This window comes from Scyliorhinus torazame, chromosome 24 (genome assembly GCF_047496885.1).
Source record: "Scyliorhinus torazame isolate Kashiwa2021f chromosome 24, sScyTor2.1, whole genome shotgun sequence".
NCBI classification, from domain to species: Eukaryota; Metazoa; Chordata; class Chondrichthyes; order Carcharhiniformes; family Scyliorhinidae; genus Scyliorhinus; species Scyliorhinus torazame.
In genome coordinates, this window is record NC_092730.1 from 25,731,280 (window position 1) to 25,754,677 (window position 23,398).

Genomic DNA, 23,398 nt, shown 5'->3' on the forward strand with positions numbered 1-23,398 from the left:
ACACCCCCTGGTGTTGGCAGGTCAGGCTGTAGAGGCCAAACTCCCTTCAAAACCACCATCTACTGAGGATCGTGCGGAAACGACACAGGACACTTCCCGGCGGGAGGGAGGGCCGAATGCATTCAGAATGACGTTTAATTGGAGTCATACAAGGTGATTAAAATATACACGACCATAAAATAATCAGCCTGGTAGAAAATTTGAACATTTAAGGCCCAAAAGTGCTTTGGAACTGGCAGTGAAGACGCGCAGGTGTGTGGAGGGAGGGGTGGGGGTCTCCGAGACTGACTGCGGAGCACTGTCTGCAAAGGGACCCTCGCATTTCCAAGCATGTCAAGGGTTTGTAAAGGGAGAGGGATTCACAAAGCCGTTGGTAACCCTCATCCGGACGCTGCTTTCTGACACTCCCACGGGTCGGGGAACACCCCAGGAACGGGGAGACTCACTCAGAGCAGCAAGCACTCCGAGCACGTCCGCTCGGTCCGGTCTACATTCAGCTATTGATCAAGGTAGACGGATACAAGGGGAGGGTTACAGACAGAGAGAGTGAACGAGAGAGGGAGAGGCAGAGAGAGAGGGAGAGGCAGAGAGAGAGAGAGAGAGAGGCAGAGAGAGAGAGGGAGGCAGAGAGAGAGAGAGGCAGAGAGAGAGAGAGAGAGGCAGAGAGAGAGAGAGAGAGAGGCAGAGAGAGAGAGGGAGGCAGAGAGAGAGGGAGGCAGAGAGAGAAGGAGGCAGAGAGAGAAGGAGGCAGAGAAAGAGGGAGGCAGAGAGAGAGGGAGGCAGAGAGAGAAGGAGGCAGAGAGAGAAGGAGGCAGAGAGAGAAGGAGGCAGAGAGAGAAGGAGGCAGAGAGAGAGGGAGGCAGAGAGAGAGGGAGGCAGAGAGAGAGGGAGGCAGAGAGAGAGGGAGGCAGAGAGAGAGGGAGGCAGAGAGAGAGGGAGGCAGAGAGAGAAGGAGGCAGAGAAAGAGGGAGGCAGAGAGAGAGGGAGGCAGAGAGAGAAGGAGGCAGAGAGAGAAGGAGGCAGAGAGAGAAGGAGGCAGAGAGAGAAGGAGGCAGAGAGAGAGGGAGGCAGAGAGAGAGGGAGGCAGAGAGAGAGGGAGGCAGAGAGAGAGGGAGGCAGAGAGAGAGGGAGGCAGAGAGAGAGGGAGGCAGAGAGAGAGGGAGGCAGAGAGAGAGGGAGGCAGAGAGAGAGGGAGGCAGAGAGAGAAGGAGGCAGAGAGAGAGGGAGGCAGAGAGAGAGGGAGGCAGAGAGAGAGGGAGGCAGAGAGAGAGGGAGGCAGAGAGAGAGGGAGGCAGAGAGAGAGGGAGGCAGAGAGAGAGGGAGGCAGAGAGAGAGGGAGGCAGAGAGAGAGGGAGGCAGAAAGAGAGGGAGGCAGAGAGAGAGAGAGGCAGAGAGAGATGGAGGCAGAGAGAGAGGGAGGCAGAGAGAGAGGGAGGCAGAGAGAGAGGGAGGCAGAGAGAGAGGGAGGCAGAGAGAGAGGGAGGCAGAGAGAGAGGGAGGCAGAGAGAGAGGGAGGCAGAGAGAGAGGGAGGCAGAGAGAGAGGGAGGCAGAGAGAGAGGGAGGCAGAGAGAGAGGGAGGCAGAAAGAGAGGGAGGCAGAAAGAGAGGGAGGCAGAGAGAGAGGGAGGCAGAGAGAGAGGGAGGCAGAGAGAGAGGGAGGCAGAGAGAGAGGGAGGCAGAGAGAGAGGGAGACAGAGAGAGAGGGAGACAGAGAGAGAGGGAGACAGAGAGAGAGGGAGACAGAGAGAGAGGGAGACAGAGAGAGAAGGAGGCAGAGGGTTAGTACTGAGGGAGTGCTGCACTGTCAGAGGGTCAGTACTGAGGGAGTGCTGCACTGTCAGAGGGTCAGTACTGAGGGAGTGCCGCACTGTCAGAGGGTTAGTACTGAGGGAGTGCCGCACTGTCAGAGGATCAATACTAAGGGAGCGCCGCACTGTCAGAGGGTCAGTCCTGAGGGAGTGCCGCACTGTCAGAGGGTCAGTACTGAGGGAGCGCCGCACTGTCGGGGGGTCAGTACTGAGGGAGTGCTGCACTGTCAGAGGGTCAGTACTGAGGGAGCGCCGCACTGTCAGAGGGTCAGTACTGAGGGAGTGCTGCACTGTCAGAGGGTCAGTACTGAGGGAGTGCCGCACTGTCGGGGGGTCAGTACTGAGGGGGTACAGCACTGTCAGAGGGTCAGTACTGAGGGAGTGCCGCACTGTCAGAGGGTCAGTACTGAGGGAGCGCCGCACTGTCGGAGGGTCAGTACTGAGGGAGTGCTGCACTGTCAGAGGGTCAGTACTGAGGGAGTGCTGCACTATCAGAGGGTCAGTACTGAGGGAGCGCTGCACTGTCAGAGGGTCAGCACTGAGCGAGTGCTGCACTGTCAGAGGGTCAGTACTGAGGGAGTGGCGCACTGTCAGAGGGTCAGCACTGAGCGAGTGCTGCACTGTCAGAGGGTCAGTACTGAGGGAGTGCTGCACTGTCAGAGGGTCAGTACTGAGGGAGTGCTGCACTGTCGGAGGCGGCAATGTCCAGACAAGTCATTGTGAATGTCATATCTTCCCTGTCACGAGGATGTTGATGGCCACACGGACACTACTAGTGAAATACCCAGGGTCCCGCTCTGTCCATCGAGCTGTGGGGAGGGCTCCTCCACCTTCTGCGATTGCTGCGTCAGAGGGGACAATCCACCCAGGGCACTGAGCCCCCAGCCGGCTCCCAATGGGCCGGGGTCTCTCAGCTGAAGGGTCCGGTGGACAGTCTGTTGAGAAGTTACACTGAGTCAGTGGTCTGGGCGGGTGGGGGGTGGGGGGGGGGGGGGGGGGGGGAGCAGCAAGCTGACCGATCTGGAAGGTAGTTGGTTAAAAGATGATTTGTTAACCTTGACAGGAGCATCGAGAGTTCAGCAGCCTGGCGTGTGGTCGGCTCCACCAGCTGGTCGAGAGGCCTCCACATGGCTTCACTCAGACTGATAACAGTCACTAGGAAGAGATAGAAACACGTGGTTAGTTAATCGAGAGACGCGAGCTTCGTGTAAAGAGATCAAGATCGATTAAAAACGAATGTGGGCCCCTTACAGTCAGAAACGGGGGGGGGGGGGGGTCCATCTCCAGGGGCAAACATGGAGTGGCCGATATAGAGAGTGTTCGCTGGTGCAAAGCGCATGAACAGCGAGACAGGAACTCTCCTCCGGTGGGGCCGGATTGCGGCTCACCGAACGAGGAGTGTAACAAGCAAGGGGCAGCAGTCTGGCCGGGAGGACTATCGAAGTGCGTCAGAGGGAAAGGTGGCGGAGGGACCGGGTGTTGAGGAGGAGGCGGCTGAAGGCAGGGGAGCAGCGATGGAGATGGTGATGCGGTCGCATCGCTTTCTGGACAAAGAGAAGATTCTGCGGTGGGCGGAAGGAGACGAGAGAGTGCGCCTGGGAAGGAAACGTGCAGCGTATCTACCAGGACTTGGGTGCGGAGTTGGCCAAACGGCGGGCTGGGTTCAAGCGGGTCAAGGCAGCCCTCAACAGGGAAGGATAAAGTTGTATCCTGCTCGTCTACGAGTCACGAAGCAGGAACTGGAATTTTATTTCGATACGCTGGAGGAGGCAAGTAATTTTCTGAGAGACCGTGGACTGGGGTACGTGCGAGAACACTGAACTTTGGAGATGCCAGTGCAGCGTGGACCTGGGTAGAGGGGGGGCTCTGGCTGATCGGGGGAGGGGAGGATGCGAACCGCTTGTTGATGTGGAACATTCGAGGTTGAATGGGTCGAGTAAGGGGTTTGAAGGCGGACGTGGCGTTTCTTCAGGAGGCGCATTTGAAGGTGGGGGGACCAGGCGAGGTTGAGGAAGGGTTGGGTGGGGCAGGTGTTCCATTCGGGGTTGGATATGAAGGGGGGTGGGGCGGGCGGTGGCAGTGTTGACCAATAAGAGGATGGCTTTTGAGGCGGGGAGTATCGCGACAGACCCTGGGGGTAGACCTGTGGTGGTGAATGGGAGGTTGGTGTGGTGCTGTTGAATGTGTATCCCCCAAATTGGGACCGCATGGAGTGCCCCCACGGTGGCCTGGCCCGCGATCGGGGCCCACCGATCCGCGGGCGGGCCTGTGCCGTGGGGGGCGATCTCTTTTCCTTCCGCCGTCGCCACGGTCTCCACTATGGCGGGGGCGGAAGAGACCCCCTCCACTGCGCATGCGCGGGGATGCCGTGAGCGGCCGCTGACGCTCCCGCGCATGCGCCGCCCGGCAAAGTCATTTCCGCGCCAGCTGGCGGGGCACCAAAGGCCTTTCCCGCCAGCTGGCGGGGCGGAAATCAGTCCGGCGCGGGCCTAGCCCCTCAAGGTGAGGGCTCGGCCACTCAAGATGCGGAGACTTCCGCACCTTTGGGGCGGCGCGATGCCGGACTGATTTGCGCTGTTTTTGGCGCCGGCCGGCGGACATCGCGCCGATTGCGGAGAATCCCGCCCCTGTTCTGAATACACAAAGACATGAATAATGTACCGGAAGTTCGGAGAAACACAAGTTTGAGTGAGGAGCTGAAGGAAATTAGTATTGGTAGAGAAATGGTTTTCAGGGATTAAAGACGGATAAATCTCCAGGGCCGGATAATCTTCATCCCAGTGTACTTAACGAAGCGGCCCTAGAAATAGTCGATCCAGTGGCGGTCATTTTCCAAAATTCTTTGGACTCAGGAATGCTTCCTACAGATTGACGGGTAGCGAATGTAACCCCGCTATTCAAAAAGAGAGGTCGAGAGGAAACAGGGGACTATAGACCAGTGAGCCCAACGTTAGTCGTAGGGAAGTTGTTGGAGTCCATTATCAAGGATTTCATAGCACTGCATTTGGAAATCAGCGGTGTAATCAGACAATGCTTTGAAGATGTAACTAGTAGAGTTGACCTGGGAGAACCGGTGGATGTGGTTTATTTAGACTTTCGGAAGGCTTTCGACAAGGTCTCACACAGCAGATTAATATGTAAAGTTAAAGCGCGTGGGATTGTGGGTAGTATCTCGAGATGGTTAGAAAGCTGGTTAGCAGACAGGAAGCAAAACGTTGGAATAAATGGGTCTTTTTCCGATTGTCAGGCAGTGACTAGTGGGGTACCGCTGGGACCCCAACTGTTCACATTATACATTAATGATTTGGACGAGGGAATTAAATGTATTACCTCCAAATTTGCAGATGATGCAAAGTTGGGTGGGAGGGTGAGCTGTGAGGAGGATACAGAGATGCTTCAGCGGGATTTGGACAGGCCGAGTGAGTGGGCACATGCACGGCAGATGCAGTGTAATGTGGATAAATGTGAGGTTATCCACTTCGGTAGCAAAAATAGGAAGGCAGATTATTATTTGAATGGGGGTAAATTGAGAGAGGTGGGTACGCAGCGAGACCTTGGTGTCCTCGTGCATCAGTCGCTGAAAGTGAGCGCGCAGGTACAGCAGGCAGTAAAGAAGGCAAACAGTCTGTTGGCCTTCATTGCGAGAGGATTCGAGTACAGGAACAGAGATGTTTTACTGTAATTGTATTGGGCATTGGTGAGGCCGTACCTGGAGTATTGTGGGCAGTTTTAGTGTCCTTATCTGAGGAAGGATGTTCTTGCTGTGGAGGGAGTGAGGCGAAGGTTTACCAGGCTGATTCCTGGGAGGGCGGGACTGTCATATGAGGAGAGATTGAGTCGGTTAGGATTATATTCATTGGAGTTTAGACGAGTGAGGGGGGATCTCATAGAAACTTACAAAATTCTAACAGGATTAGACAGGGTAGATTCAGAAAGAATGTTCCCGATGGTGGGGGGAATCCAGAACTAGGGGTCATAGTTTGAGGGTCAGGGGTAAACCTTTTAGGACTGAGGTGAGGAGAAATTTCTTCACCCAGAGAGAGCGGGAAATCTGTGGAATTTACTACCACAGAAAGTAGTTGAGGCCAAAATGTGTAATTTCAAGAACGACTTAGATACAGCTCTTGGAGCTAAAGGGATACGGAGGGGAGGGATCAGGGTATTAAACTTGATGATCAGCCATGATCACAATGATGGATGGAGCAGGCTCGAAGGGCCGAATGGCCTACTCCTGCTTCAATTTCCTATGTAGGTTTCTACGTAAACTGTACTTAACCCACCCTCTCCTCAAAGACATACAACAGCAGCGGTTAGCTACAGAGTAAAGCTCCCTCTGCACCGTCCCCATCAAACACTCCCAGGACCGGTACAGCACGGGGTTAGATACAGAGTAAAGCTCCCTCTACACTGTCCCCATCAAACACTCCCAGGACAGGTACAGCACGGGGTTAGATACAGAGTAAAGCTCCCTCTACACTGTCCCCATCAAACACTCCCAGGGCAGGTACAGCACGGGGTTAGAGACAGAGTAAAGCTCCCTCTACACTGTCCCCATCAAACACTCCCAGGACAGGTACAGCACGGGGTTAGATACAGAGTAAAGCTCCCTCTACACTGTCCCCATCAAACACTTCCAGGACAGGTACAGCACAGGGTTAGATACAGAGTAAAGCTCCCTCTACACTGTCCCCATCAAACACTCCCAGGACAGGTACAGCACGGGGTTAGATACAGAGTAAAGCTCCCTCTACACTGTCCCCATCAAACACTCCCAGGACAGGTACAGCACGGGGCTAGATACAGGTTAAAGCTCCCTCTACACTGTCCCGATCAAACACTCCCAGGACAGGTACAGCACGGGGTTAGATACAGAGTAAAGCTCCCTCTACACTGTCCCCATCAAACACTCCCAGGACAGGTACAGCACGGGCTGAGATACAGAGTAAAGCTCCCTCTACACTGTCCTCATCAAACACTCCCGGGACAGTACAGCACGGGGTTAGATACAGAATAAAACTCCCTCTACACTGTCCCCATCAAACACTCCCAGGACAGGTACAGCACAGGGTTAGATACAGAGTAAAACTCCCTCTACACTGTCCCCATCAAACACTCCCAGGACAGGTACAGCATGGGGTTAGATACAGAGTAAAGCCCCCTCTACACTGTCCCCATCAAACACTCCCAGGACAGGTACAGCATGGGGTTAGATACAGAGTAAAGCCCCCTCTACACTGTCCCCATCAAACACTCCCAGGACAGGTACAGCATGGGGTTAGATACAGAGTAAAGCTCCCTCTACACTGTCCCCATCAAACACTCCCAGGATAGGCACAGCAGGGGGTTAGATAGAGTAAAGCTCCCTCTACACTGTCCCCATCAAACACTCCCAGGACAGGTACAGCACGGGGTTAGATACAGAGTAAAGCTCCCTCTACATTGTCCCCATCAAACACTCCCAGGACAGTTACAGCACGGGGTTAGATACAGAGTAAAGCTCCCTCTACACTGTCCCCATCAAACACTCCCAGGACAGGTACAGCACGGGGTTAGATACAGAGTAAAGCCCCCTCTACACTATCCCCATCAAACACTCCCAGGACAGGTACAGCACGGGGTTAGATACAGAGTAAAGCTCCCTCTACACTGTCCCCATCAAACACTCCCAGGACAGGTACAGCACGGGGTTAGATACAGAGTAAAGCCCCCTCTACACTGTCCCCATCAAACACTCCCAGGACAGGTACAGCACGGGGTTAGACACAAAGTAAAGCTCCCTCTAGACTGTCCCCATCAAACACTCCCAGGACAGGTACAGCACGGGGTTAGATACAGAGTAAAGCTCCCTCTACACTGTCCCCATCAAACACTCCCAGGACAGGTACAGCACGGGGTTAGATACAGAGTAAAGCTCCCTCTACGCTGTCCCCCATCAAACACTCCCAGGACAGGTACAGCACGGGGTTAGATACAGAGTAAAGCTCCCTCTACACTGTCCCCATCAAATACTCCCAGGACAGATACAGCACGGGGTTAGATACAGAGTAAAGCTCCCTCTACACTGTCCCCCATCAAACACTCCCAGGACAGGTACAGCACGGGGTTAGATACAGAGTAAAGCTCCCTCTACACTGTCCCCATCAAACACTCCCAGGACAGGTACAGCACGGGGTTAGATACAGAGTAAAGCTCCCTCTACGCTGTCCCCCATCAAACACTCCCAGGACAGGTACAGCACGGGGTTAGATACAGAGTAAAGCTCCCTCTACACTGTCCCCATCAAACACTCCCCGGACAGGTACAGCACGGGGTTAGACACAGAGCAAAGCTCCCTCTACACTGTCCCCATCAAATACTCCCAGGACAGATACAGCACGGGGTTAGATACAGAGTAAAGCTCCCTCTACACTGTCCCCATCAAACACTCCCAGGACAGGTACAGCACGGGGTTAGATACAGAGTAAAGCTCCCTCTACACTGTCCCCATCAAACACTCCCAGGGCAGGTACAGCACGGGGTTAGATAGTGTAAACTCCCTCTTACCCCCCCTGGCCCGCTGCCTGGTGAGACTTACCGAGGAGGGAGGTACGTCCTTTGGTACAGACTCTTTGAGGTGCAGTGTGAAAATGGTTTCCGCGTGCTTCAGGTACTCTGCCGTCTTCTTCTTCACAGCCTCTCTTCGCTCCGCGCTCGGGTCACCTGGAAACACAGGACAGGTACTCATCGGTGAAGCTCCTGTGCCCGCTTGATCCCGGAATGTTAACCCGTGCCCTCCAACTGGTGCGAAATCCAGCTGGCCCTTTCAACAGGGTCAGAATTCAATATCGGGGTAGATGGGAGTGTGGAGGACGAAACACAAACAGATTGGCCAAGATCTTATTGCCTGGTGTGGAGCCGGCTAAAGGGGCTGTATCGTCCAGCTGGCTCGAGGGGCTGTATCGCCCAGCTGTACCGAGGGGCTGTATCGCCCAGCTGGACCGAGGGGCTGTATCGCCCAGCTGGCTCGAGGGGCTGTATCGCCCAGCTGGACCGAGGGGCTGTATCGCTCAGCTGGACCGAGGGGCTGTATCGCTCAGCTGGCTCGAGGGGCTGTATCGCCCAGCTGGACCGAGGGATGTATCGCCCAGCTGGCTCGAGGGATGTATCGCTCAGCTGGACCGAGGGGCTGTATCGCCCAGCTGGACCGAGGGATGTATCGCCCAGCTGGACCGAGGGACTGTATCGCCCAGCTGGACCGAGGGGCTGTATCGCCCAGCTGGCTCGAGGGGCTGTATCGCCCAGCTGGACCGAGGGGCTGTATCGCCCAGCTGGCTCGAGGGGCTGTATCGCCCAGCTGGACCGAGGGGCTGTATCGCCCAGCTGGACCGAGGGGCTGTATCGCCCAGCTGGACCGAGGGGCTGTATCGCCCAGCTGGACCGAGGGGCTGTATCGCCCAGCTGGCTCGAGGGGCTGTATCGCCCAGCTGGCCCGAGGGGCTGTATCGCCCAGCTGGACCGAGGGGCTGTATCGCTCAGCTGGACCGAGGGGCTGTATCGCCCAGCTGGACCGAGGGATGTATCGCCCAGCTGGCTCGAGGGGCTGTATCGCCCAGCTGGACCGAGGGGCTGTATCGCCCAGCTGGCTCGAGGGGCTGTATCGCCCAGCTGGACCGAGGGGCTGTATCGCCCAGCTGGCTCGAGGGGCTGTATCGCCCAGCTGGCTCGAGGGGCTGTATCGCCCAGCTGGACCGAGGGGCTGTATCGCCCAGCTGGCCCGAGGGGCTGTATCGCCCAGCTGGCCCGAGGGGCTGTATCGCCCAGCTGGCTCGAGGGGCTGTATCGCCCAGCTGGACCGAGGGGCTGTATCGCCCAGCTGGACCGAGGGGCTGTATCGCCCAGCTGGCTCGAGGGGCTGTATCGCCCAGCTGGACCGAGGGGCTGTATCGCCCAGCTGGCCCGAGGGGCTGTATCGCCCAGCTGGCCCGAGGGGCTGTATCGCCCAGCTGGCCCGAGGGGCTGTATCGCCCAGCTGGCTCGAGGGATGTATCGCCCAGCCGGCTCGAGGGGCTGAATCGCCCAGCTGGACCGAGGGGCTGTATCGCCCAGCTGGCTCGAGGGGCTGTATCGCCCAGCTGGACCGAGGAGCTGTATCGCCCAGCTGGCCCGAGGGGCTGTATCGCCCAGCTGGCCCGAGGGGCTGTATCGCCCAGCTGGCCCGAGGGGCTGTATCGCCCAGCTGGCCCGAGGGGCTGTATCGCCCAGCCGGCTCGAGGGGCTGTATCGCCCAGCTGGCTCGAGGGGCTGTATCGCCCAGCTGGCTCGAGGGGCTGTATCGCCCAGCTGGACCGAGAGGCTGTATCGCCCAGCTGGCTCGAGGGGCTGTATCGCCCAGCTGGCCCGAGGGGCTGTATCGCCCAGCTGGACCGAGGGGCTGTATCGCCCAGCTGGACCGATGGGCTGTATCGCCCAGCTGGCTCGAGGGGCTGTATCGCCCAGCTGGCTCGAGGGGCTGTATCGCCCAGCTGGCTCGAGGGGCTGTATCGCCCAGCTGGCTCGAGGGGCTGTATCACCCAGCTGGCTCGAGGGGCTGTATCGCCCAGCTGGACCGAGGGGCTGTATCGCCCAGCTGGCTCGAGGGGCTGTATCGCCCCGCTGGCTCGAGGGGCTGTATCGCGCAGCTGGCCCGAGGGGCTGTATCGCCCAGCTGGACCGAGGGGCTGTATCGCCCAGCTTGCTCGAGGGGCTGTATCGCCCAGCTGGCTCGAGGGGCTGTATCGCCCCGCTGGCTCGAGGGGCTGTATCGCCCCGCTGGCTCGAGGGGCTGTATCGCCCCGCTGGCTCGAGGGGCTGTATCGCCCAGCTGGCCCGAGGGGCTGTATCGCCCAGCCGGCTCGAGGGGCTGTATCGCTCAGCCGGACCGAGGGGCTGTATCGCCCAGCTGGCCCGAGGGGCTGTATCGCCCAGCTGGACCGAGGGGCTGTATCGCCCAGCTGGCTCGAGGGGCTGTATCGCCCAGCTGGCTCGAGGGATGTATCGCCCAGCTGGCTCGAGGGGCTGTATCGCCCAGCTGGCTCGAGGGATGTATCGCCCAGCTGGCTCGAGGGATGTATCGCCCAGCTGGACCGAGGGGCTGTATCGCCCCGCTGGCTCGAGGGGCTGTATCGCCCAGCTGGACCGAGGGCTGTATCGCCCAGCTGGCTCAAGGGGCTGTATCGCCCCGCTGGACCGAGGGGCTGTATCGCCCAGCTGGCTCGAGGGGCTGTATCGCTCAGCCGGACCGAGGGGCTGTATCGCCCAGCTGGACCGAGGGGCTGTATTGCCCAGCTGGACCGAGGGGCTGTATCGCCCAGCTGGCTCGAGGGGCTGTATCGCCCAGCTGGCTCGAGGGGCTGTATCGCCCAGCTGGACCGAGGGGCTGTATCGCCCAGCTGGACCGAGGGGCTGTATCGCCCAGCTGGACCGAGGGGCTGTATCGCCCAGCTGGCTCGAGGGGCTGTATCGCCCAGCTGGCTCGAGGGGCTGTATCGCCCAGCTGGACCGAGGGGCTGTATCGCCCAGCTGACTCGAGGGGCTGTATCGCCCAGCTGAACCGAGGGGCTGTATCGCCCAGCTGGACCGAGGGGCTGTATCGCCCAGCTGGCTCGAGGGGCTGTATCGCCCAGCTGGACAGAGGGGCTGTATCGCCCAGCTGGCTCGAGGGGCTGTATCGCCATACTGGACCGAGGGGCTGTATCGCCCAGCTGGCCCGAGGGGCTGTATCGCCCAGCTGGACCGAGGGGCTGTATCGCCCAGCTGGCTCGAGGGGCTGTATCGCCCAGCTGGCTCGAGGGGCTGTATCGCCCAGCTGGACCGAGGGGCTGTATCGCCCAGCTGGACCGAGGGGCTGTATCGCCCAGCTGGACCGAGGGGCTGTATCGCCCAGCTGGCTCGAGGGGCTGTATCGCCCAGCTGGACCGAGGGGCTGTATCGCCCAGCTGGACCGAGGGGCTGTATCGCCCAGCTGGACCGAGGGGCTGTATCGCCCAGCTGGACCGAGGGGCTGTATCGCCCAGCTGGACCGAGGGGCTGTATCGCCCAGCTGGACCGAGGGGCTGTATCGCCCAGCTGGACCGAGGGGCTGTATTGCCCAGCTGGCCCGAGAGACTGTATCGCCCAGCTGGCTCGAGGGGCTGTATCGCCCCACTGGCCCGATGGGCTGTATCGCCCAGCTGGCTCGAGGGGCTGTATCGCCCAGCTGGACTGATGGACTGTATCGCCCGGCTGGACCGAGGGGCTGTATCGCCCAGCTGGCTCGAGGGGCTGTATCGTCCAGCTGGCTCGAGGGGCTGTATCGCTCAGCCGGACCGAGGGGCTGTATCGCCCAGCTGGACCGAGGGGCTGTATCGCCCAGCTGGACCGAGGGGCTGTATCGCCCAGCTGGACCGAGGGGCTGTATCGCCCAGCTGGACCGAGGGGCTGTATCGCCCAGCTGGACCGAGGGGCTGTATCGCCCAGCTGGCTCGAGGGGCTGTATCGCCCAGCTGGCTCGAGGGGCTGTATCGCCCAGCTGGACCGAGGGGCTGTATCGCCCAGCTGGACCGAGGGGCTGTATCGCCCAGCTGGCCCGAGGGACTGTATCGCCCAGCTGGCTCGAGGGGCTGTATCGCCCCGCTGGCCCGAGGGGCTGTATCGCCCAGCTGGCTCGAGGGGCTGTATCGCCCAGCTGGACCGAGGGGCTGTATCGCCCAGCTGGCTCGAGGGGCTGTATCGCCCAGCTGGCTCGAGGGGCTGTATCGCCCAGCTGGACCGAGGGGCTGTATCGCCCAGCTGGCTCGAGGGGCTGTATCGCCCAGCTGGCCCGAGGGGCTGTATCGCCCAGCTGGCTCGAGGGGCTGTATCGCCCAGCTGGCCCGAGGGGCTGTATCGCCCAGCTGGCTCGAGGGGCTGTATCGCCCAGCTGGCCCGAGGGGCTGTATCGCCCAGCTGGACCGAGGGGCTGTATCGCCCAGCTGGCTCGAGGGGCTGTATCGCCCAGCTGGCTCGAGGGGCTGTATCGCCCAGCTGGACCGAGGGGCTGTATCGCCCAGCTGGCTCGAGGGGCTGTATCGCCCAGCTGGCTCGAGGGGCTGTATCGCCCAGCTGGACCGAGGGGCTGTATCGCCCAGCTGGACCGAGGGTCTGTATCGCCCAGCTGGCTCGAGGGGCTGTATCGCCCAGCTGGCCCGAGGGGCTGTATCGCCCAGCTGGCCCGAGGGGCTGTATCGCCCAGCTGGACCGAGGGGCTGTATCGCCCAGCTGGCTCGAGGGGCTGTATCGCCCAGCTGGCTCGAGGGGCTGTATCGCCCAGCTGGACCGAGGGGCTGTATCGCCCAGCTGGCTCGAGGGGCTGTATCGCCCAGCTGGCTCGAGGGGCTGTATCGCCCAGCTGGACCGAGGGGCTGTATCGCCCAGCTGGCTCGAGGGGCTGTATCGCCCAGCTGGACCGAGGGGCTGTATCGCCCAGCTGGCCCGAGGGGCTGTATCGCCCAGCTGGCCCGAGGGGCTGTATCGCCCAGCTGGACCGAGGGGCTGTATCGCCCAGCTGGCTCGAGGGGCTGTATCGCCCAGCTGGCCCGAGGGGCTGTATCGCCCAGCTGGACCGAGGGGCTGTATCGCCCAGCTGGCCCGAGGGGCTGTATTGCCCAGCTGGCTCGAGGGGCTGTATCGCCCAGCTGGACCGAGGGGCTGTATCGTCCAGCTGGCTCGAGGGGCTGTATCGCCCAGCTGGACAGAGGGACTGTATCGCCCGGCTGGACCGAGGGGCTGTATCGCCCAGCTGGCTCGAGGGGCTGTATCGCTCAGCCGGACCGAGGGGCTGTATCGCCCAGCTGGACCGAGGGGCTGTATCGCCCAGCTGGACCGAGGGGCTGTATCGCCCAGCTGGCTCGAGGGGCTGTATCGCCCAGCTGGACCGAGGGGCTGTATCGCCCAGCTGGACCGAGGGGCTGTATCGCCCAGCTGGACCGAGGGGCTGTATCGCCCAGCTGGACCGAGGGGCTGTATCGCCCAGCTGGACCGAGGGGCTGTATCGCCCAGCTGGACCGAGGGGCTGTATCGCCCAGCTGGACCGAGGGGCTGTATCGCCCAGCTGGACCGAGGGGCTGTATTGCCCAGCTGGCCCGAGGGACTGTATCGCCCAGCTGGCCCGAGGGGCTGTATCGCCCAGCTGGACCGAGGGGCTGTATCGCCCAGCTGGCCCGAGGGGCTGTATTGCCCAGCTGGCTCGAGGGGCTGTATCGCCCAGCTGGACCGAGGGGCTGTATCGCCCAGCTGGACCGAGGGGCTGTATCGCCCAGCTGGACCGAGGGGCTGTATCGCCCAGCTGGACCGAGGGGCTGTATCGCCCAGCTGGCTCGAGGGGCTGTATCGCCCAGCTGGCCCGAGGGGCTGTATCGCCCAGCTGGACCGAGGGGCTGTATCGCCCAGCTGGCCCGAGGGGCTGTATTGCCCAGCTGGCTCGAGGGGCTGTATCGCCCAGCTGGACCGAGGGGCTGTATCGTCCAGCTGGCTCGAGGGGCTGTATCGCCCAGCTGGACAGAGGGACTGTATCGCCCGGCTGGACCGAGGGGCTGTATCGCCCAGCTGGCTCGAGGGGCTGTATCGCTCAGCCGGACCGAGGGGCTGTATCGCCCAGCTGGACCGAGGGGCTGTATCGCCCAGCTGGACCGAGGGGCTGTATCGCCCAGCTGGCTCGAGGGGCTGTATCGCCCAGCTGGACCGAGGGGCTGTATCGCCCAGCTGGACCGAGGGGCTGTATCGCCCAGCTGGACCGAGGGGCTGTATCGCCCAGCTGGACCGAGGGGCTGTATCGCCCAGCTGGACCGAGGGGCTGTATCGCCCAGCTGGACCGAGGGGCTGTATCGCCCAGCTGGACCGAGGGGCTGTATCGCCCAGCTGGACCGAGGGGCTGTATTGCCCAGCTGGCCCGAGGGACTGTATCGCCCAGCTGGCTCGAGGGGCTGTATCGCCCCGCTGGCCCGATGGGCTGTATCGCCCAGCTGGCTCGAGGGGCTGTATCGCCCAGCTGGCTCGAGGGGCTGTATCGCCCAGCTGGACCGAGGGGCTGTATCGCCCAGCTGGCTCGAGGGGCTGTATCGCCCAGCTGGACCGAGGGGCTGTATCGCCCAGCTGGCCCGAGGGGCTGTATCGCCCAGCTGGCCCGAGGGGCTGTATCGCCCAGCTGGACCGAGGGGCTGTATCGCCCAGCTGGCTCGAGGGGCTGTATCGCCCAGCTGGCCCGAGGGGCTGTATCGCCCAGCTGGACCGAGGGGCTGTATCGCCCAGCTGGCCCGAGGGGCTGTATCGCCCAGCTGGCTCGAGGGGCTGTATCGCCCAGCTGGCCCGAGGGGCTGTATCGCCTCGCTGGCTCGAGGGGCTGTATCGCCCAGCTGGCTCGAGGGGCTGTATCGCCCAGCTGGCTCGAGAGGCTGAATGGTCAACATCTCTTTCGACTTTATATCTTCGTCTGTTAGGGTCAACTTGTCCAGAGCACAGGCTTCGTCCTCAGTCGGGGTACCGCGCCCCGTTCTGGGTGCCGCACTTGAGGGAGGATGTGAAGTCATCAGAGAGGGTGCGGGAAAGATTCAGGAGAATGTTCCGGGGTTGAGGAACTTCAGTTACGAGGATGGACTGGAGAAGCTGGGATTGTTTTCCTTGGAGAAGAGGAGACCGAGAGGAGATTTGATGGAGGTGTTCAAAGTTGACGAGGAGGGGGCGGGATAGAGCAGGTGGGGAGAAACCCGTCCCCATGGGCGGAAAGACCAGAGGGACACGGGTTTAAGGCGATTGGCGATAGAGGCGATGGACGCTCGAGGGGAAACCTCCTCACACAGCGAGTGGTTCGGATCTGGAGTGCGCTGCCTCGAGAGCGTGGCGGAGGCAGGTGCGATCGAGGTTTTCACGAGAGAGTTGGATTGTTAGCTGAAAAGGAAGAATGTTCGGGGCTACGGGGCAAAGGTGTGAAAAGGGCAGCGAGTTAATAATGACTCATTGTGAGAGCCAGCACAGAGCGTGCTGAATAGTCTCTCCCTGCACTGAAACGAGTGAGCGAGTGAACAGTTTGGCGCGCCATAAATACCCCAAAGCATTAATGCGCCTGGACAGCAAATGGTAGCACATCAGAAGGACATCAGAACTCGAAGCAGGAGTGGGCCATTCAGCCCCTCGAGCCCGCTCCGCCATTCAATACGATCATGACTAATCTCATCCTGAACTCAACTCCGCCGTCCTGCCGTCCTCTGTAAACTTTCACCCCATTCCTAATTAAAGATCTGTCCCTCTCCTCCTTAAATTTCCTCACTGCCCCAGAATGCAGCGCACTCTGGGGTAGCGAATTCCATAGGTTGACGACCCTTTGGGAGAAGTAGTCTGTTCTCATCTCTGTTTTAAGTTTTCGCCAGTCTGGAGGAGCTAAGGGGTAGAGCTGCCGAGGGGGAGCGAGTTCAGGTATCTGCAGGTTAGGGACTTTGCACGAAAGGTCTGGAAGGGTTTCCCTAGATTGCCGGGATACACCCTGCTGGAGCGACTGCTGCTTCCGGATGTGGAAGGGGAGGGAAGAATTGGGGATGTGACTGGGGGAGCAGGGAGGCGAGCGGGTGAACATAGAACATAGAACGATACAGCGCAGTACAGGCCCTTCGGCCCACGATGTTGCACCGAAACAAAAGCCATCTAACCTACACTATGCCATTATCATCCATATGTTTATCCAATAAACTTTTAAATGCCCTCAATGTTGGCGAGTTCACTACTGTAGCAGGCAGGGCATTCCACGGCCTCACTACTCTTTGTGTAAAGAACCTACCTCTGACCTCTGTCCTATATCTATTACCCCTCAGTTTAAAGCTATGTCCCCTCGTGCCAGCCATATCCATCCGCGGGAGAAGGCTCTCACTGTCCACCCTATCCAACCCCCTGATCATTTTGTATGCCTCTATTAAGTCTCCTCTTAACCTTCTTCTCTCCAACGAAAACAACCTCAAGTCCATCAGCCTTTCCTCATAAGATTTTCCCTCCATACCAGGCAACATCCTGGTAAATCTCCTCTGCACCCGCTCCAAAGCCTCCACGTCCTTCCTATAATGCGGTGACCAGAACTGTACGCAATACTCCAAATGCGGCCGTACCAGAGTTCTGTACAGCTGCAACATGACCTCCCGACTCCGGAACTCAATCCCTCTACCAATAAAGGCCAACACTCCATAGGCCTTCTTCACAACCCTATCAACCTGGGTGGCAACTTTCAGGGATCTATGTACATGGACACCTAGATCCCTCTGCTCATCCACACTTCCAAGAACTTTACCATTAGCCAAATATTCCGCATTCCTGTTATTCCTTCCAAAGTGAATCACCTCACACTTCTCTACATTAAGCTCCATTTGCCACCTCTCAGCCCAGCTCTGCAGCTTATCTATATCCCTCTGTAACCTGCTACATCCTTCCACACTATCGACAACACCACCGACTTTAGTATCGTCTGCAAATTTACTCACCCACCCTTCTGCGCCTTCCTCTAGGTCATTGATAAAAATGACAAACAGCAACGGCCCCAGAACAGATCCTTGTGGTACTCCACTTGTAACTGAACTCCATTCTGAACATTTCCCATCAACCACCACCCTCTGTCTTCTTTCAGCTAGCCAATTTCTGATCCACATCTCTAAATCACCCTCAATCCCCAGCCTCCGTATTTTCTGCAATAGCCTACCGTGGGGAACCTTATCAAACGCTTTGCTGAAATCCATATACACCACATCAACTGCTCTACCCTCGTCTACCTGTTCAGTCACCTTCTCAAAGAACTCGATAAGGTTTGTGAGCCATGACCTACCCTTCACAAAGCCATGCTGACTATCCCTGATCATATTATTCCTATCTAGATGATTATAAATCTTGTCTCTTATAATCCCCTCCAAGACTTTACCCACTACAGACGTGAGGCTCACCGGTCTATAGTTGCCGTGGTTGTCTCTGCTCCCCTTTTTGAACATCGGGACCACATTTGCTATCCTCCAGTCCTCTGGCACTATTCCTGTAGCCAATGATGACATAAAAATCAAAGCCAAAGGTCCAGCAATCTCTTCCCTGGCCTCCCAGAGAATCCTAGGATAAATCCCATCGGGACCCGGGGACTTATCTATTTTCAGCCTGTCCAGAATTGCCAACACCTCTTCCCTACGTACCTCAATGCCATCTATTCTATTAGCCTGGGTCTCAGCATTCTCCTCCACAACATTATCTTTTTCCTGAGTGAATACTGACGAAAAATATTCATTTAGTATCTCGCCTATCTCTTCAGACGCCACACACAACTTCCCATCCCTGTCCTTGACTGGTCCTACTCTTTCCCTAGTCATTCGCTTATTCCTGACATACCTATAGAAAGCTTTTGGGTTTTCCTTGATCCTACCTGCCAAATACTTCTCATGTCCCCTCCTTGCTCGTCTTAGCTCTCTCTTTAGATCCTTCCTCGCTACCTTGTAACTATCCATAGCCCCAACTGAAACTTCACACCTCATCTTCACATAGGCCTCCTTCTTCCTCTTATCAAGAGATTCCACTTCTTTGGTAAACCACGGTTCCCTCGCTCGACGCCTTCCTCCCTGCCTTATCCAGTGTGCCCAACACTTGCAGCCTACTTCTCCACCTTATCCCCCCCCAAGTCACGTCTAATGGCATCATAATTGCCCTTCCCCCAGCTATAACTCTTGCCCTGCGGTGTATACTTATCCCTTTCCATCATTAACGTAAACGTCACCGAATTGTGGTCACTGTCCCCAAAGTGCTCTCCTACCTCCAAATCCAACACCTGGCCTGGTTCATTACCCAAAACCAAATCCAACGTGGCCTCGCCTCTTGTTGGCCTGTCAACATATTGTGTCAGGAAACCCTCCTGCACACACTGTACAAAAAACGACCCATCTAATGTACTCGAACTATATCTTTTCCAGTCAATATTTGGAAAGTTAAAGTCTCCCATAATAACTACCCTGTTACTTTCGCTCTTATCCAGGATCATCCTCGCCATCCTTTCCTCTACATCCCTAGAACTATTTGGAGGCCTATAGAAGACTCCCAACAGTGTGACCTCTCCTTTCATGTTTCTAACCTCAGCCCATACTACCTCGGGAGATGAGTCCCCATCTAGCATCCTCTCCGCCACCGTAATACTGCTCTTGACTAGCAGCGCCACACCTCCCCCTCTTTTCCCTCCTTCTCTGAGCTTACTAAAACACCTAAACCCCGGAACCGGCAACATCCATTCCTGTCCCTGCTCTATCCATGTCTCCGAAATGGCCACAACATCGAAGTCCCAGGTACCAACCCATGCTGCCAGTTCCCCTACCTTGTTTCGTATACTCCTGGCATTGAAGTAGACACACTTCAAACCACCTACCTGAACACTGGCCCCCTCCTGCGAAGTCAAATCTGTGCTCCTGACCTCTATACTCTCATTCTCCCTTACCCTAAAAGTACAATCCATGTTCCCATGCCCCTGCTGCATTAGTTTAAACCCCCCCAAAGAGCACTAACAAATCTCCCCCCCAGGATATTTGTGCCCCTCAGGTTCAGATGTAGACCATCCTGTCTGTAGAGGTCCCACCTTCCCCAGAAAGAGCCCCAGTTATCCAGAAATCTGAATCCCTCCCGCCTGCACCATCCCTGTAGCCACGTGTTTAAATGCTCTCTCTCCCTATTCCTCATCTCACTATCACGTGGCACGGGCAACAACCCAGAGATAACAACTCTGTTTGTTCTCGTTCTGAGCTTCCATCCTAGCTCCCTGAAAGCCTGCCTGACATCCTTGTCTCCTTTCCTACCTATGTCGTTGGTGCCAATGTGGACCACGACTTGGGGCTGCTCCCCCTCCCCCCTAAGGACCCGGAAAACACGATCCGAGACATCACGTACCCTTGCACCTGGGAGGCAACATACCAAACGTGAGTCTCTCACGCTCCCACAAAATCTCCTATCTGTGCCCCTGACTATCGAGTCCCCAATTACTAATGCTCTCCTCCTCTCCCCCCTTCCCTTCTGAGCAACAGGGACAGACTCCGTGCCAGAGGCCCGTACCCCATGGCTTACCCCTGGTAAGTCGTCCCCCCCACAAGTATCCAAAGCGGTATACTTGTTTCTCAGGGGAACGACCGCAGGGGATCCCTGCACTGACTGCTTCTTCCCAGTCCCTCTTACAGTTACCCATCTATCTCCAATCTTTGGTGTAACTAATTCCCTAAAGCTGCTATCTATGACCCCCTCTGCCTCCCGAATGATCCGAAGTTCTTCCAACTCCAGCTCCAGTTCCCTAACTCGGTCTTGGAGGAGCTGGAGATGGCAGCACTTACTGCAGGTAAAATCAGCAGGGACACTAACGGCATCCCTCACCTCAAACATCCTGCAGGAGGAACATTGCACTCCCTTCCCTGCCATCCCTCTAACTTTCTACCAAGATCTGGCTAACAACTAAATTAAATTTTAAAAAATAATAATAATATAATAAAATATGGTACTTACCTCAGACCAATGGGTTTTATTATTAGGTTAGAGGAGGAGGGCGGGTGGGAGACACTACACGTGTAGTGTCTCGGGTTTCCTCTCCGCCAGAATTTATTGGTGAGGGTCTTCCCAGAAGTCCGCGGGTCGAACTTCCTGTTCCTGCCTTAAACACTAAAAAAAATTTTAAAACAGCAAAGAGGGACCGAAAACGGGACCAGGTAAGTGTTTACCGCTGAAATTGACTAGCCTGCTCCTGTGAAGGTCTCCCAGAAATCACTAACGCACCGCTCCCGCTGAAATTGACTAACCTGCTCCGCTCCCGCTGAAATCGACTGGCCTGCTCCTGTGAAGGTCTCCCAGAAATCACTAACGCACCGCTCCCGCTGAAATTGACTAACCTGCTCCGCTCCCGCTGAAATCGACTGGCCTGCTCCTGCAAAGACAAGTGTTTTTAAAGGAGAAACTTACCTCCCAGAAATCACTTGCGCACTGCTCCCGCTGAAATTGACTAGCCTGCTCCACTCCCGCTGAAATCGACTGGCCTGCTCCTGCAAAGACAAGTGTTTTTAAAGGAGAGACTTGCCTCCCAGAAATCACTTGCGCACTGCTCCCGCTGAAATTGACTAGCCTGCTCCGCTCCCGCTGAAATCGACTCAAGGAAGATCAAGGAGAAATGGGAAGCGGAGTTGGGAATGGAGATCAATTGGGGAGTATGGAGTGAGGCACTGCGAAGGGTAAACGGGACCTCCTCTTGTGCAAGGGTGAGCCTGATACAGTTTAAGGTGGTGCAAAGGGTGCATATGACTCGGGCGAGAATGAGTGGGTTCTTTCAGGGGGTAGCAGATGAGTGTGAGAGGTGTGGGCGGGGGCCAGCGAATCATGCGCACATGTTTTGGGGTTGTGAAAAATTGGGAAGATTCTGGGCGGGAGTGTTCGCGGTCTTAGCCAGGATAGTGGAGGAGGGAGTGGACCCGGACCCTTTGGTGGCGATATTTGGGGTTTCAGAGAAGCTGGAGCTCACTGAGAGGAGGAAGGCCGATGTCGTGGCCTTCGCCTCTCTGACTGCACGGCGGCGAATTTTACTGGAGTGGCGGTCGGCATCGCCACCGGGGGTAGCGGCTTGGTTGGGTGACCTGTACCACTTCCTGCGGTTAGAGAAGATAAAGTATGAGTTAAGGGGCTCAGCAGGGGAGTTTGCGGGAAGTTGAGGGATGTTTGTGACCGTGTTGAGGAGCTGTTCGTCGCAGGACGATCTCCCCTCGTTCTTCTAAACTCCAGAGAGTGTCGGCCTAAACTCTCCAATCTCCTCATCTACAAACCCCCCATCTCTGGAATCAATCTTGTGAACCTCCTCTGAACGGTTTCCAATGCCACTACATCTTTCCCCAAATAAGGGGACCAAATAAGGAGCTGTTCACAGTAACTTCATTGAAGCTTACTCGTGACAATCAGCGATTATTCGATTCTATTCAAACCTGTACACAGTGCTCCCGAAGCAATCTCATCAATGCCTTGTACAGTGGCAGAAACACTTGCCCAGTTGGAGACTCTGTCCCTTTAGCTAGAAAGGCCAAAACTCCATTTGGCGTCCTTATTACCCGACCGGTGTGGAAAGGTTTCTCCTCCTGTCACTCTTCCTTCTTTTCCCAGTTACTTTAACTCTGTGTCTCTCTCTCTCTCGGTCTCGATCCTTTTCCGAGCGGGAACAGTTTCCCCCACCCCCCCGGTCTTCTCTGCCTCGTGATTTTGTGCATCTCTATCTCTCCACAGCCTTCACTTATCCAAGGTAAACAGTCCCAACTGGCTCCAATTTATCTTTTAACTGAAGTTCCTCATCCCATTCTCGTAAAGGGGTTTGTTTCAAAGGGTTTCTTCTTCAAAGGCCTTTCGCTAACCCTGGTTGCCACTTCTACCAGGATCAACACCCTGGGGGTTACCATTGATCAGAAACTGAGCTGGACCCAGCCACATTAATACTGTAGCTCCCAGAGCAGGTCAGAGGCTGGGAATCCTGCGGAGAGTAACTCACCTCCTGACTCCCCCCAAAGCCTGTCCACCATCGACAAGGCAGAAGTCAGGAGTGTGAGGGAATACTCTCCACTCGCCTGGATGAGCGCGGCTCCCAACAACACTCGAGAAGCTCGACACCACCCAGGACAAAGCAGCCCCGCTCGATCGACATGCTAACCGCAAACATTCACTCCCTCCACCCCCCGACGCACAGCGGCAGCCGTGCGCACCGTCTACAAGACGCCCCGCAGCCACTCGCTCCTTCGACAGCACCTTCCAAACCCGCCACCTCTACTGTCTAGAAGGACGAGGGCAGCAGCAGATGCACGGGAAACACCACCGCCTGCAAGTTCCCCATCCAGGGCAACTATCTCTTTCAACTTTCCGTGGATTCCACATCGGCTGCCTCGCCCTGACCTCCGTCTAACCCAATTATGTTTGAAAGCTCACTTCTCCTGGGAGATCGCAGAGTTCTGGGTGGAGTATTTCCGTAAATTGCGATAATTGAGGGGTCAGGATTGTGTGAGACACAGGCCAAATGGACCAGACATAAGAACATAAGAACTAGGAGCAGGAGTCGGCCATCTGGCCCCTCGAGCCTGCTCCGCCATTCAATGAGACCATGGCTGATCTTTTGTGGACTCAGCTCCACTTTCCGGCCCGAACACCATAACCCTTAATCCCTTTATTCTTCAAAAAACTATCTATCTTTATCTTAAAAATATTTAATGAAGGAGCCTCTACTGCTTCACTGGGCAAGGAATTCCGTAGATTCACAACCCTTTGGGTGAAGAAGTTCCTCCTAAACTCAGTCCTAAATCTACTTCCCCTTATTTTGAGGCTATGCCCCCAGTTCTGCTTTCACCCGCCAGTGGAAACAACCTGCCCGCATCTATCCTATCTATTCCCTTCATAATCTTATACGTTTCTATAAGATTCCCCCCCTCATCCTTCTAAATTCCAACAAGTACAGTCCCAGTCTACTCAACCTCTCCTCGTAATCCAACCCCTTCAGTTCTGGGATTAACCTAGTGAATCTCCTCTGCACACCCTCCAGTGCCAGTACGTCCTTTCTCAGGTAAGGA

General features: G+C 57.3%; 1 protein-coding gene across 2 annotated transcripts in view; it reads right to left on the minus strand.

The window, feature by feature from the left end:
* Positions 1–2,520: 2,520 nt before the first annotated feature.
* Positions 2,521–23,398, minus strand: part of snx15 (sorting nexin 15) — a 73,696-nt gene continuing 52,818 nt past the window's right edge. For both annotated transcript variants that reach the window (XM_072489475.1, XM_072489474.1), the window contains 2 exons: positions 8,383–8,507; positions 2,521–2,963 (listed from right to left, as the gene is read on the minus strand). In XM_072489475.1, the coding sequence (XP_072345576.1) occupies positions 2,961–2,963; positions 8,383–8,507 (128 nt within the window). In that variant the 3' untranslated portion in view covers positions 2,521–2,960. The remainder of the gene's footprint in view (positions 2,964–8,382; positions 8,508–23,398) is intronic.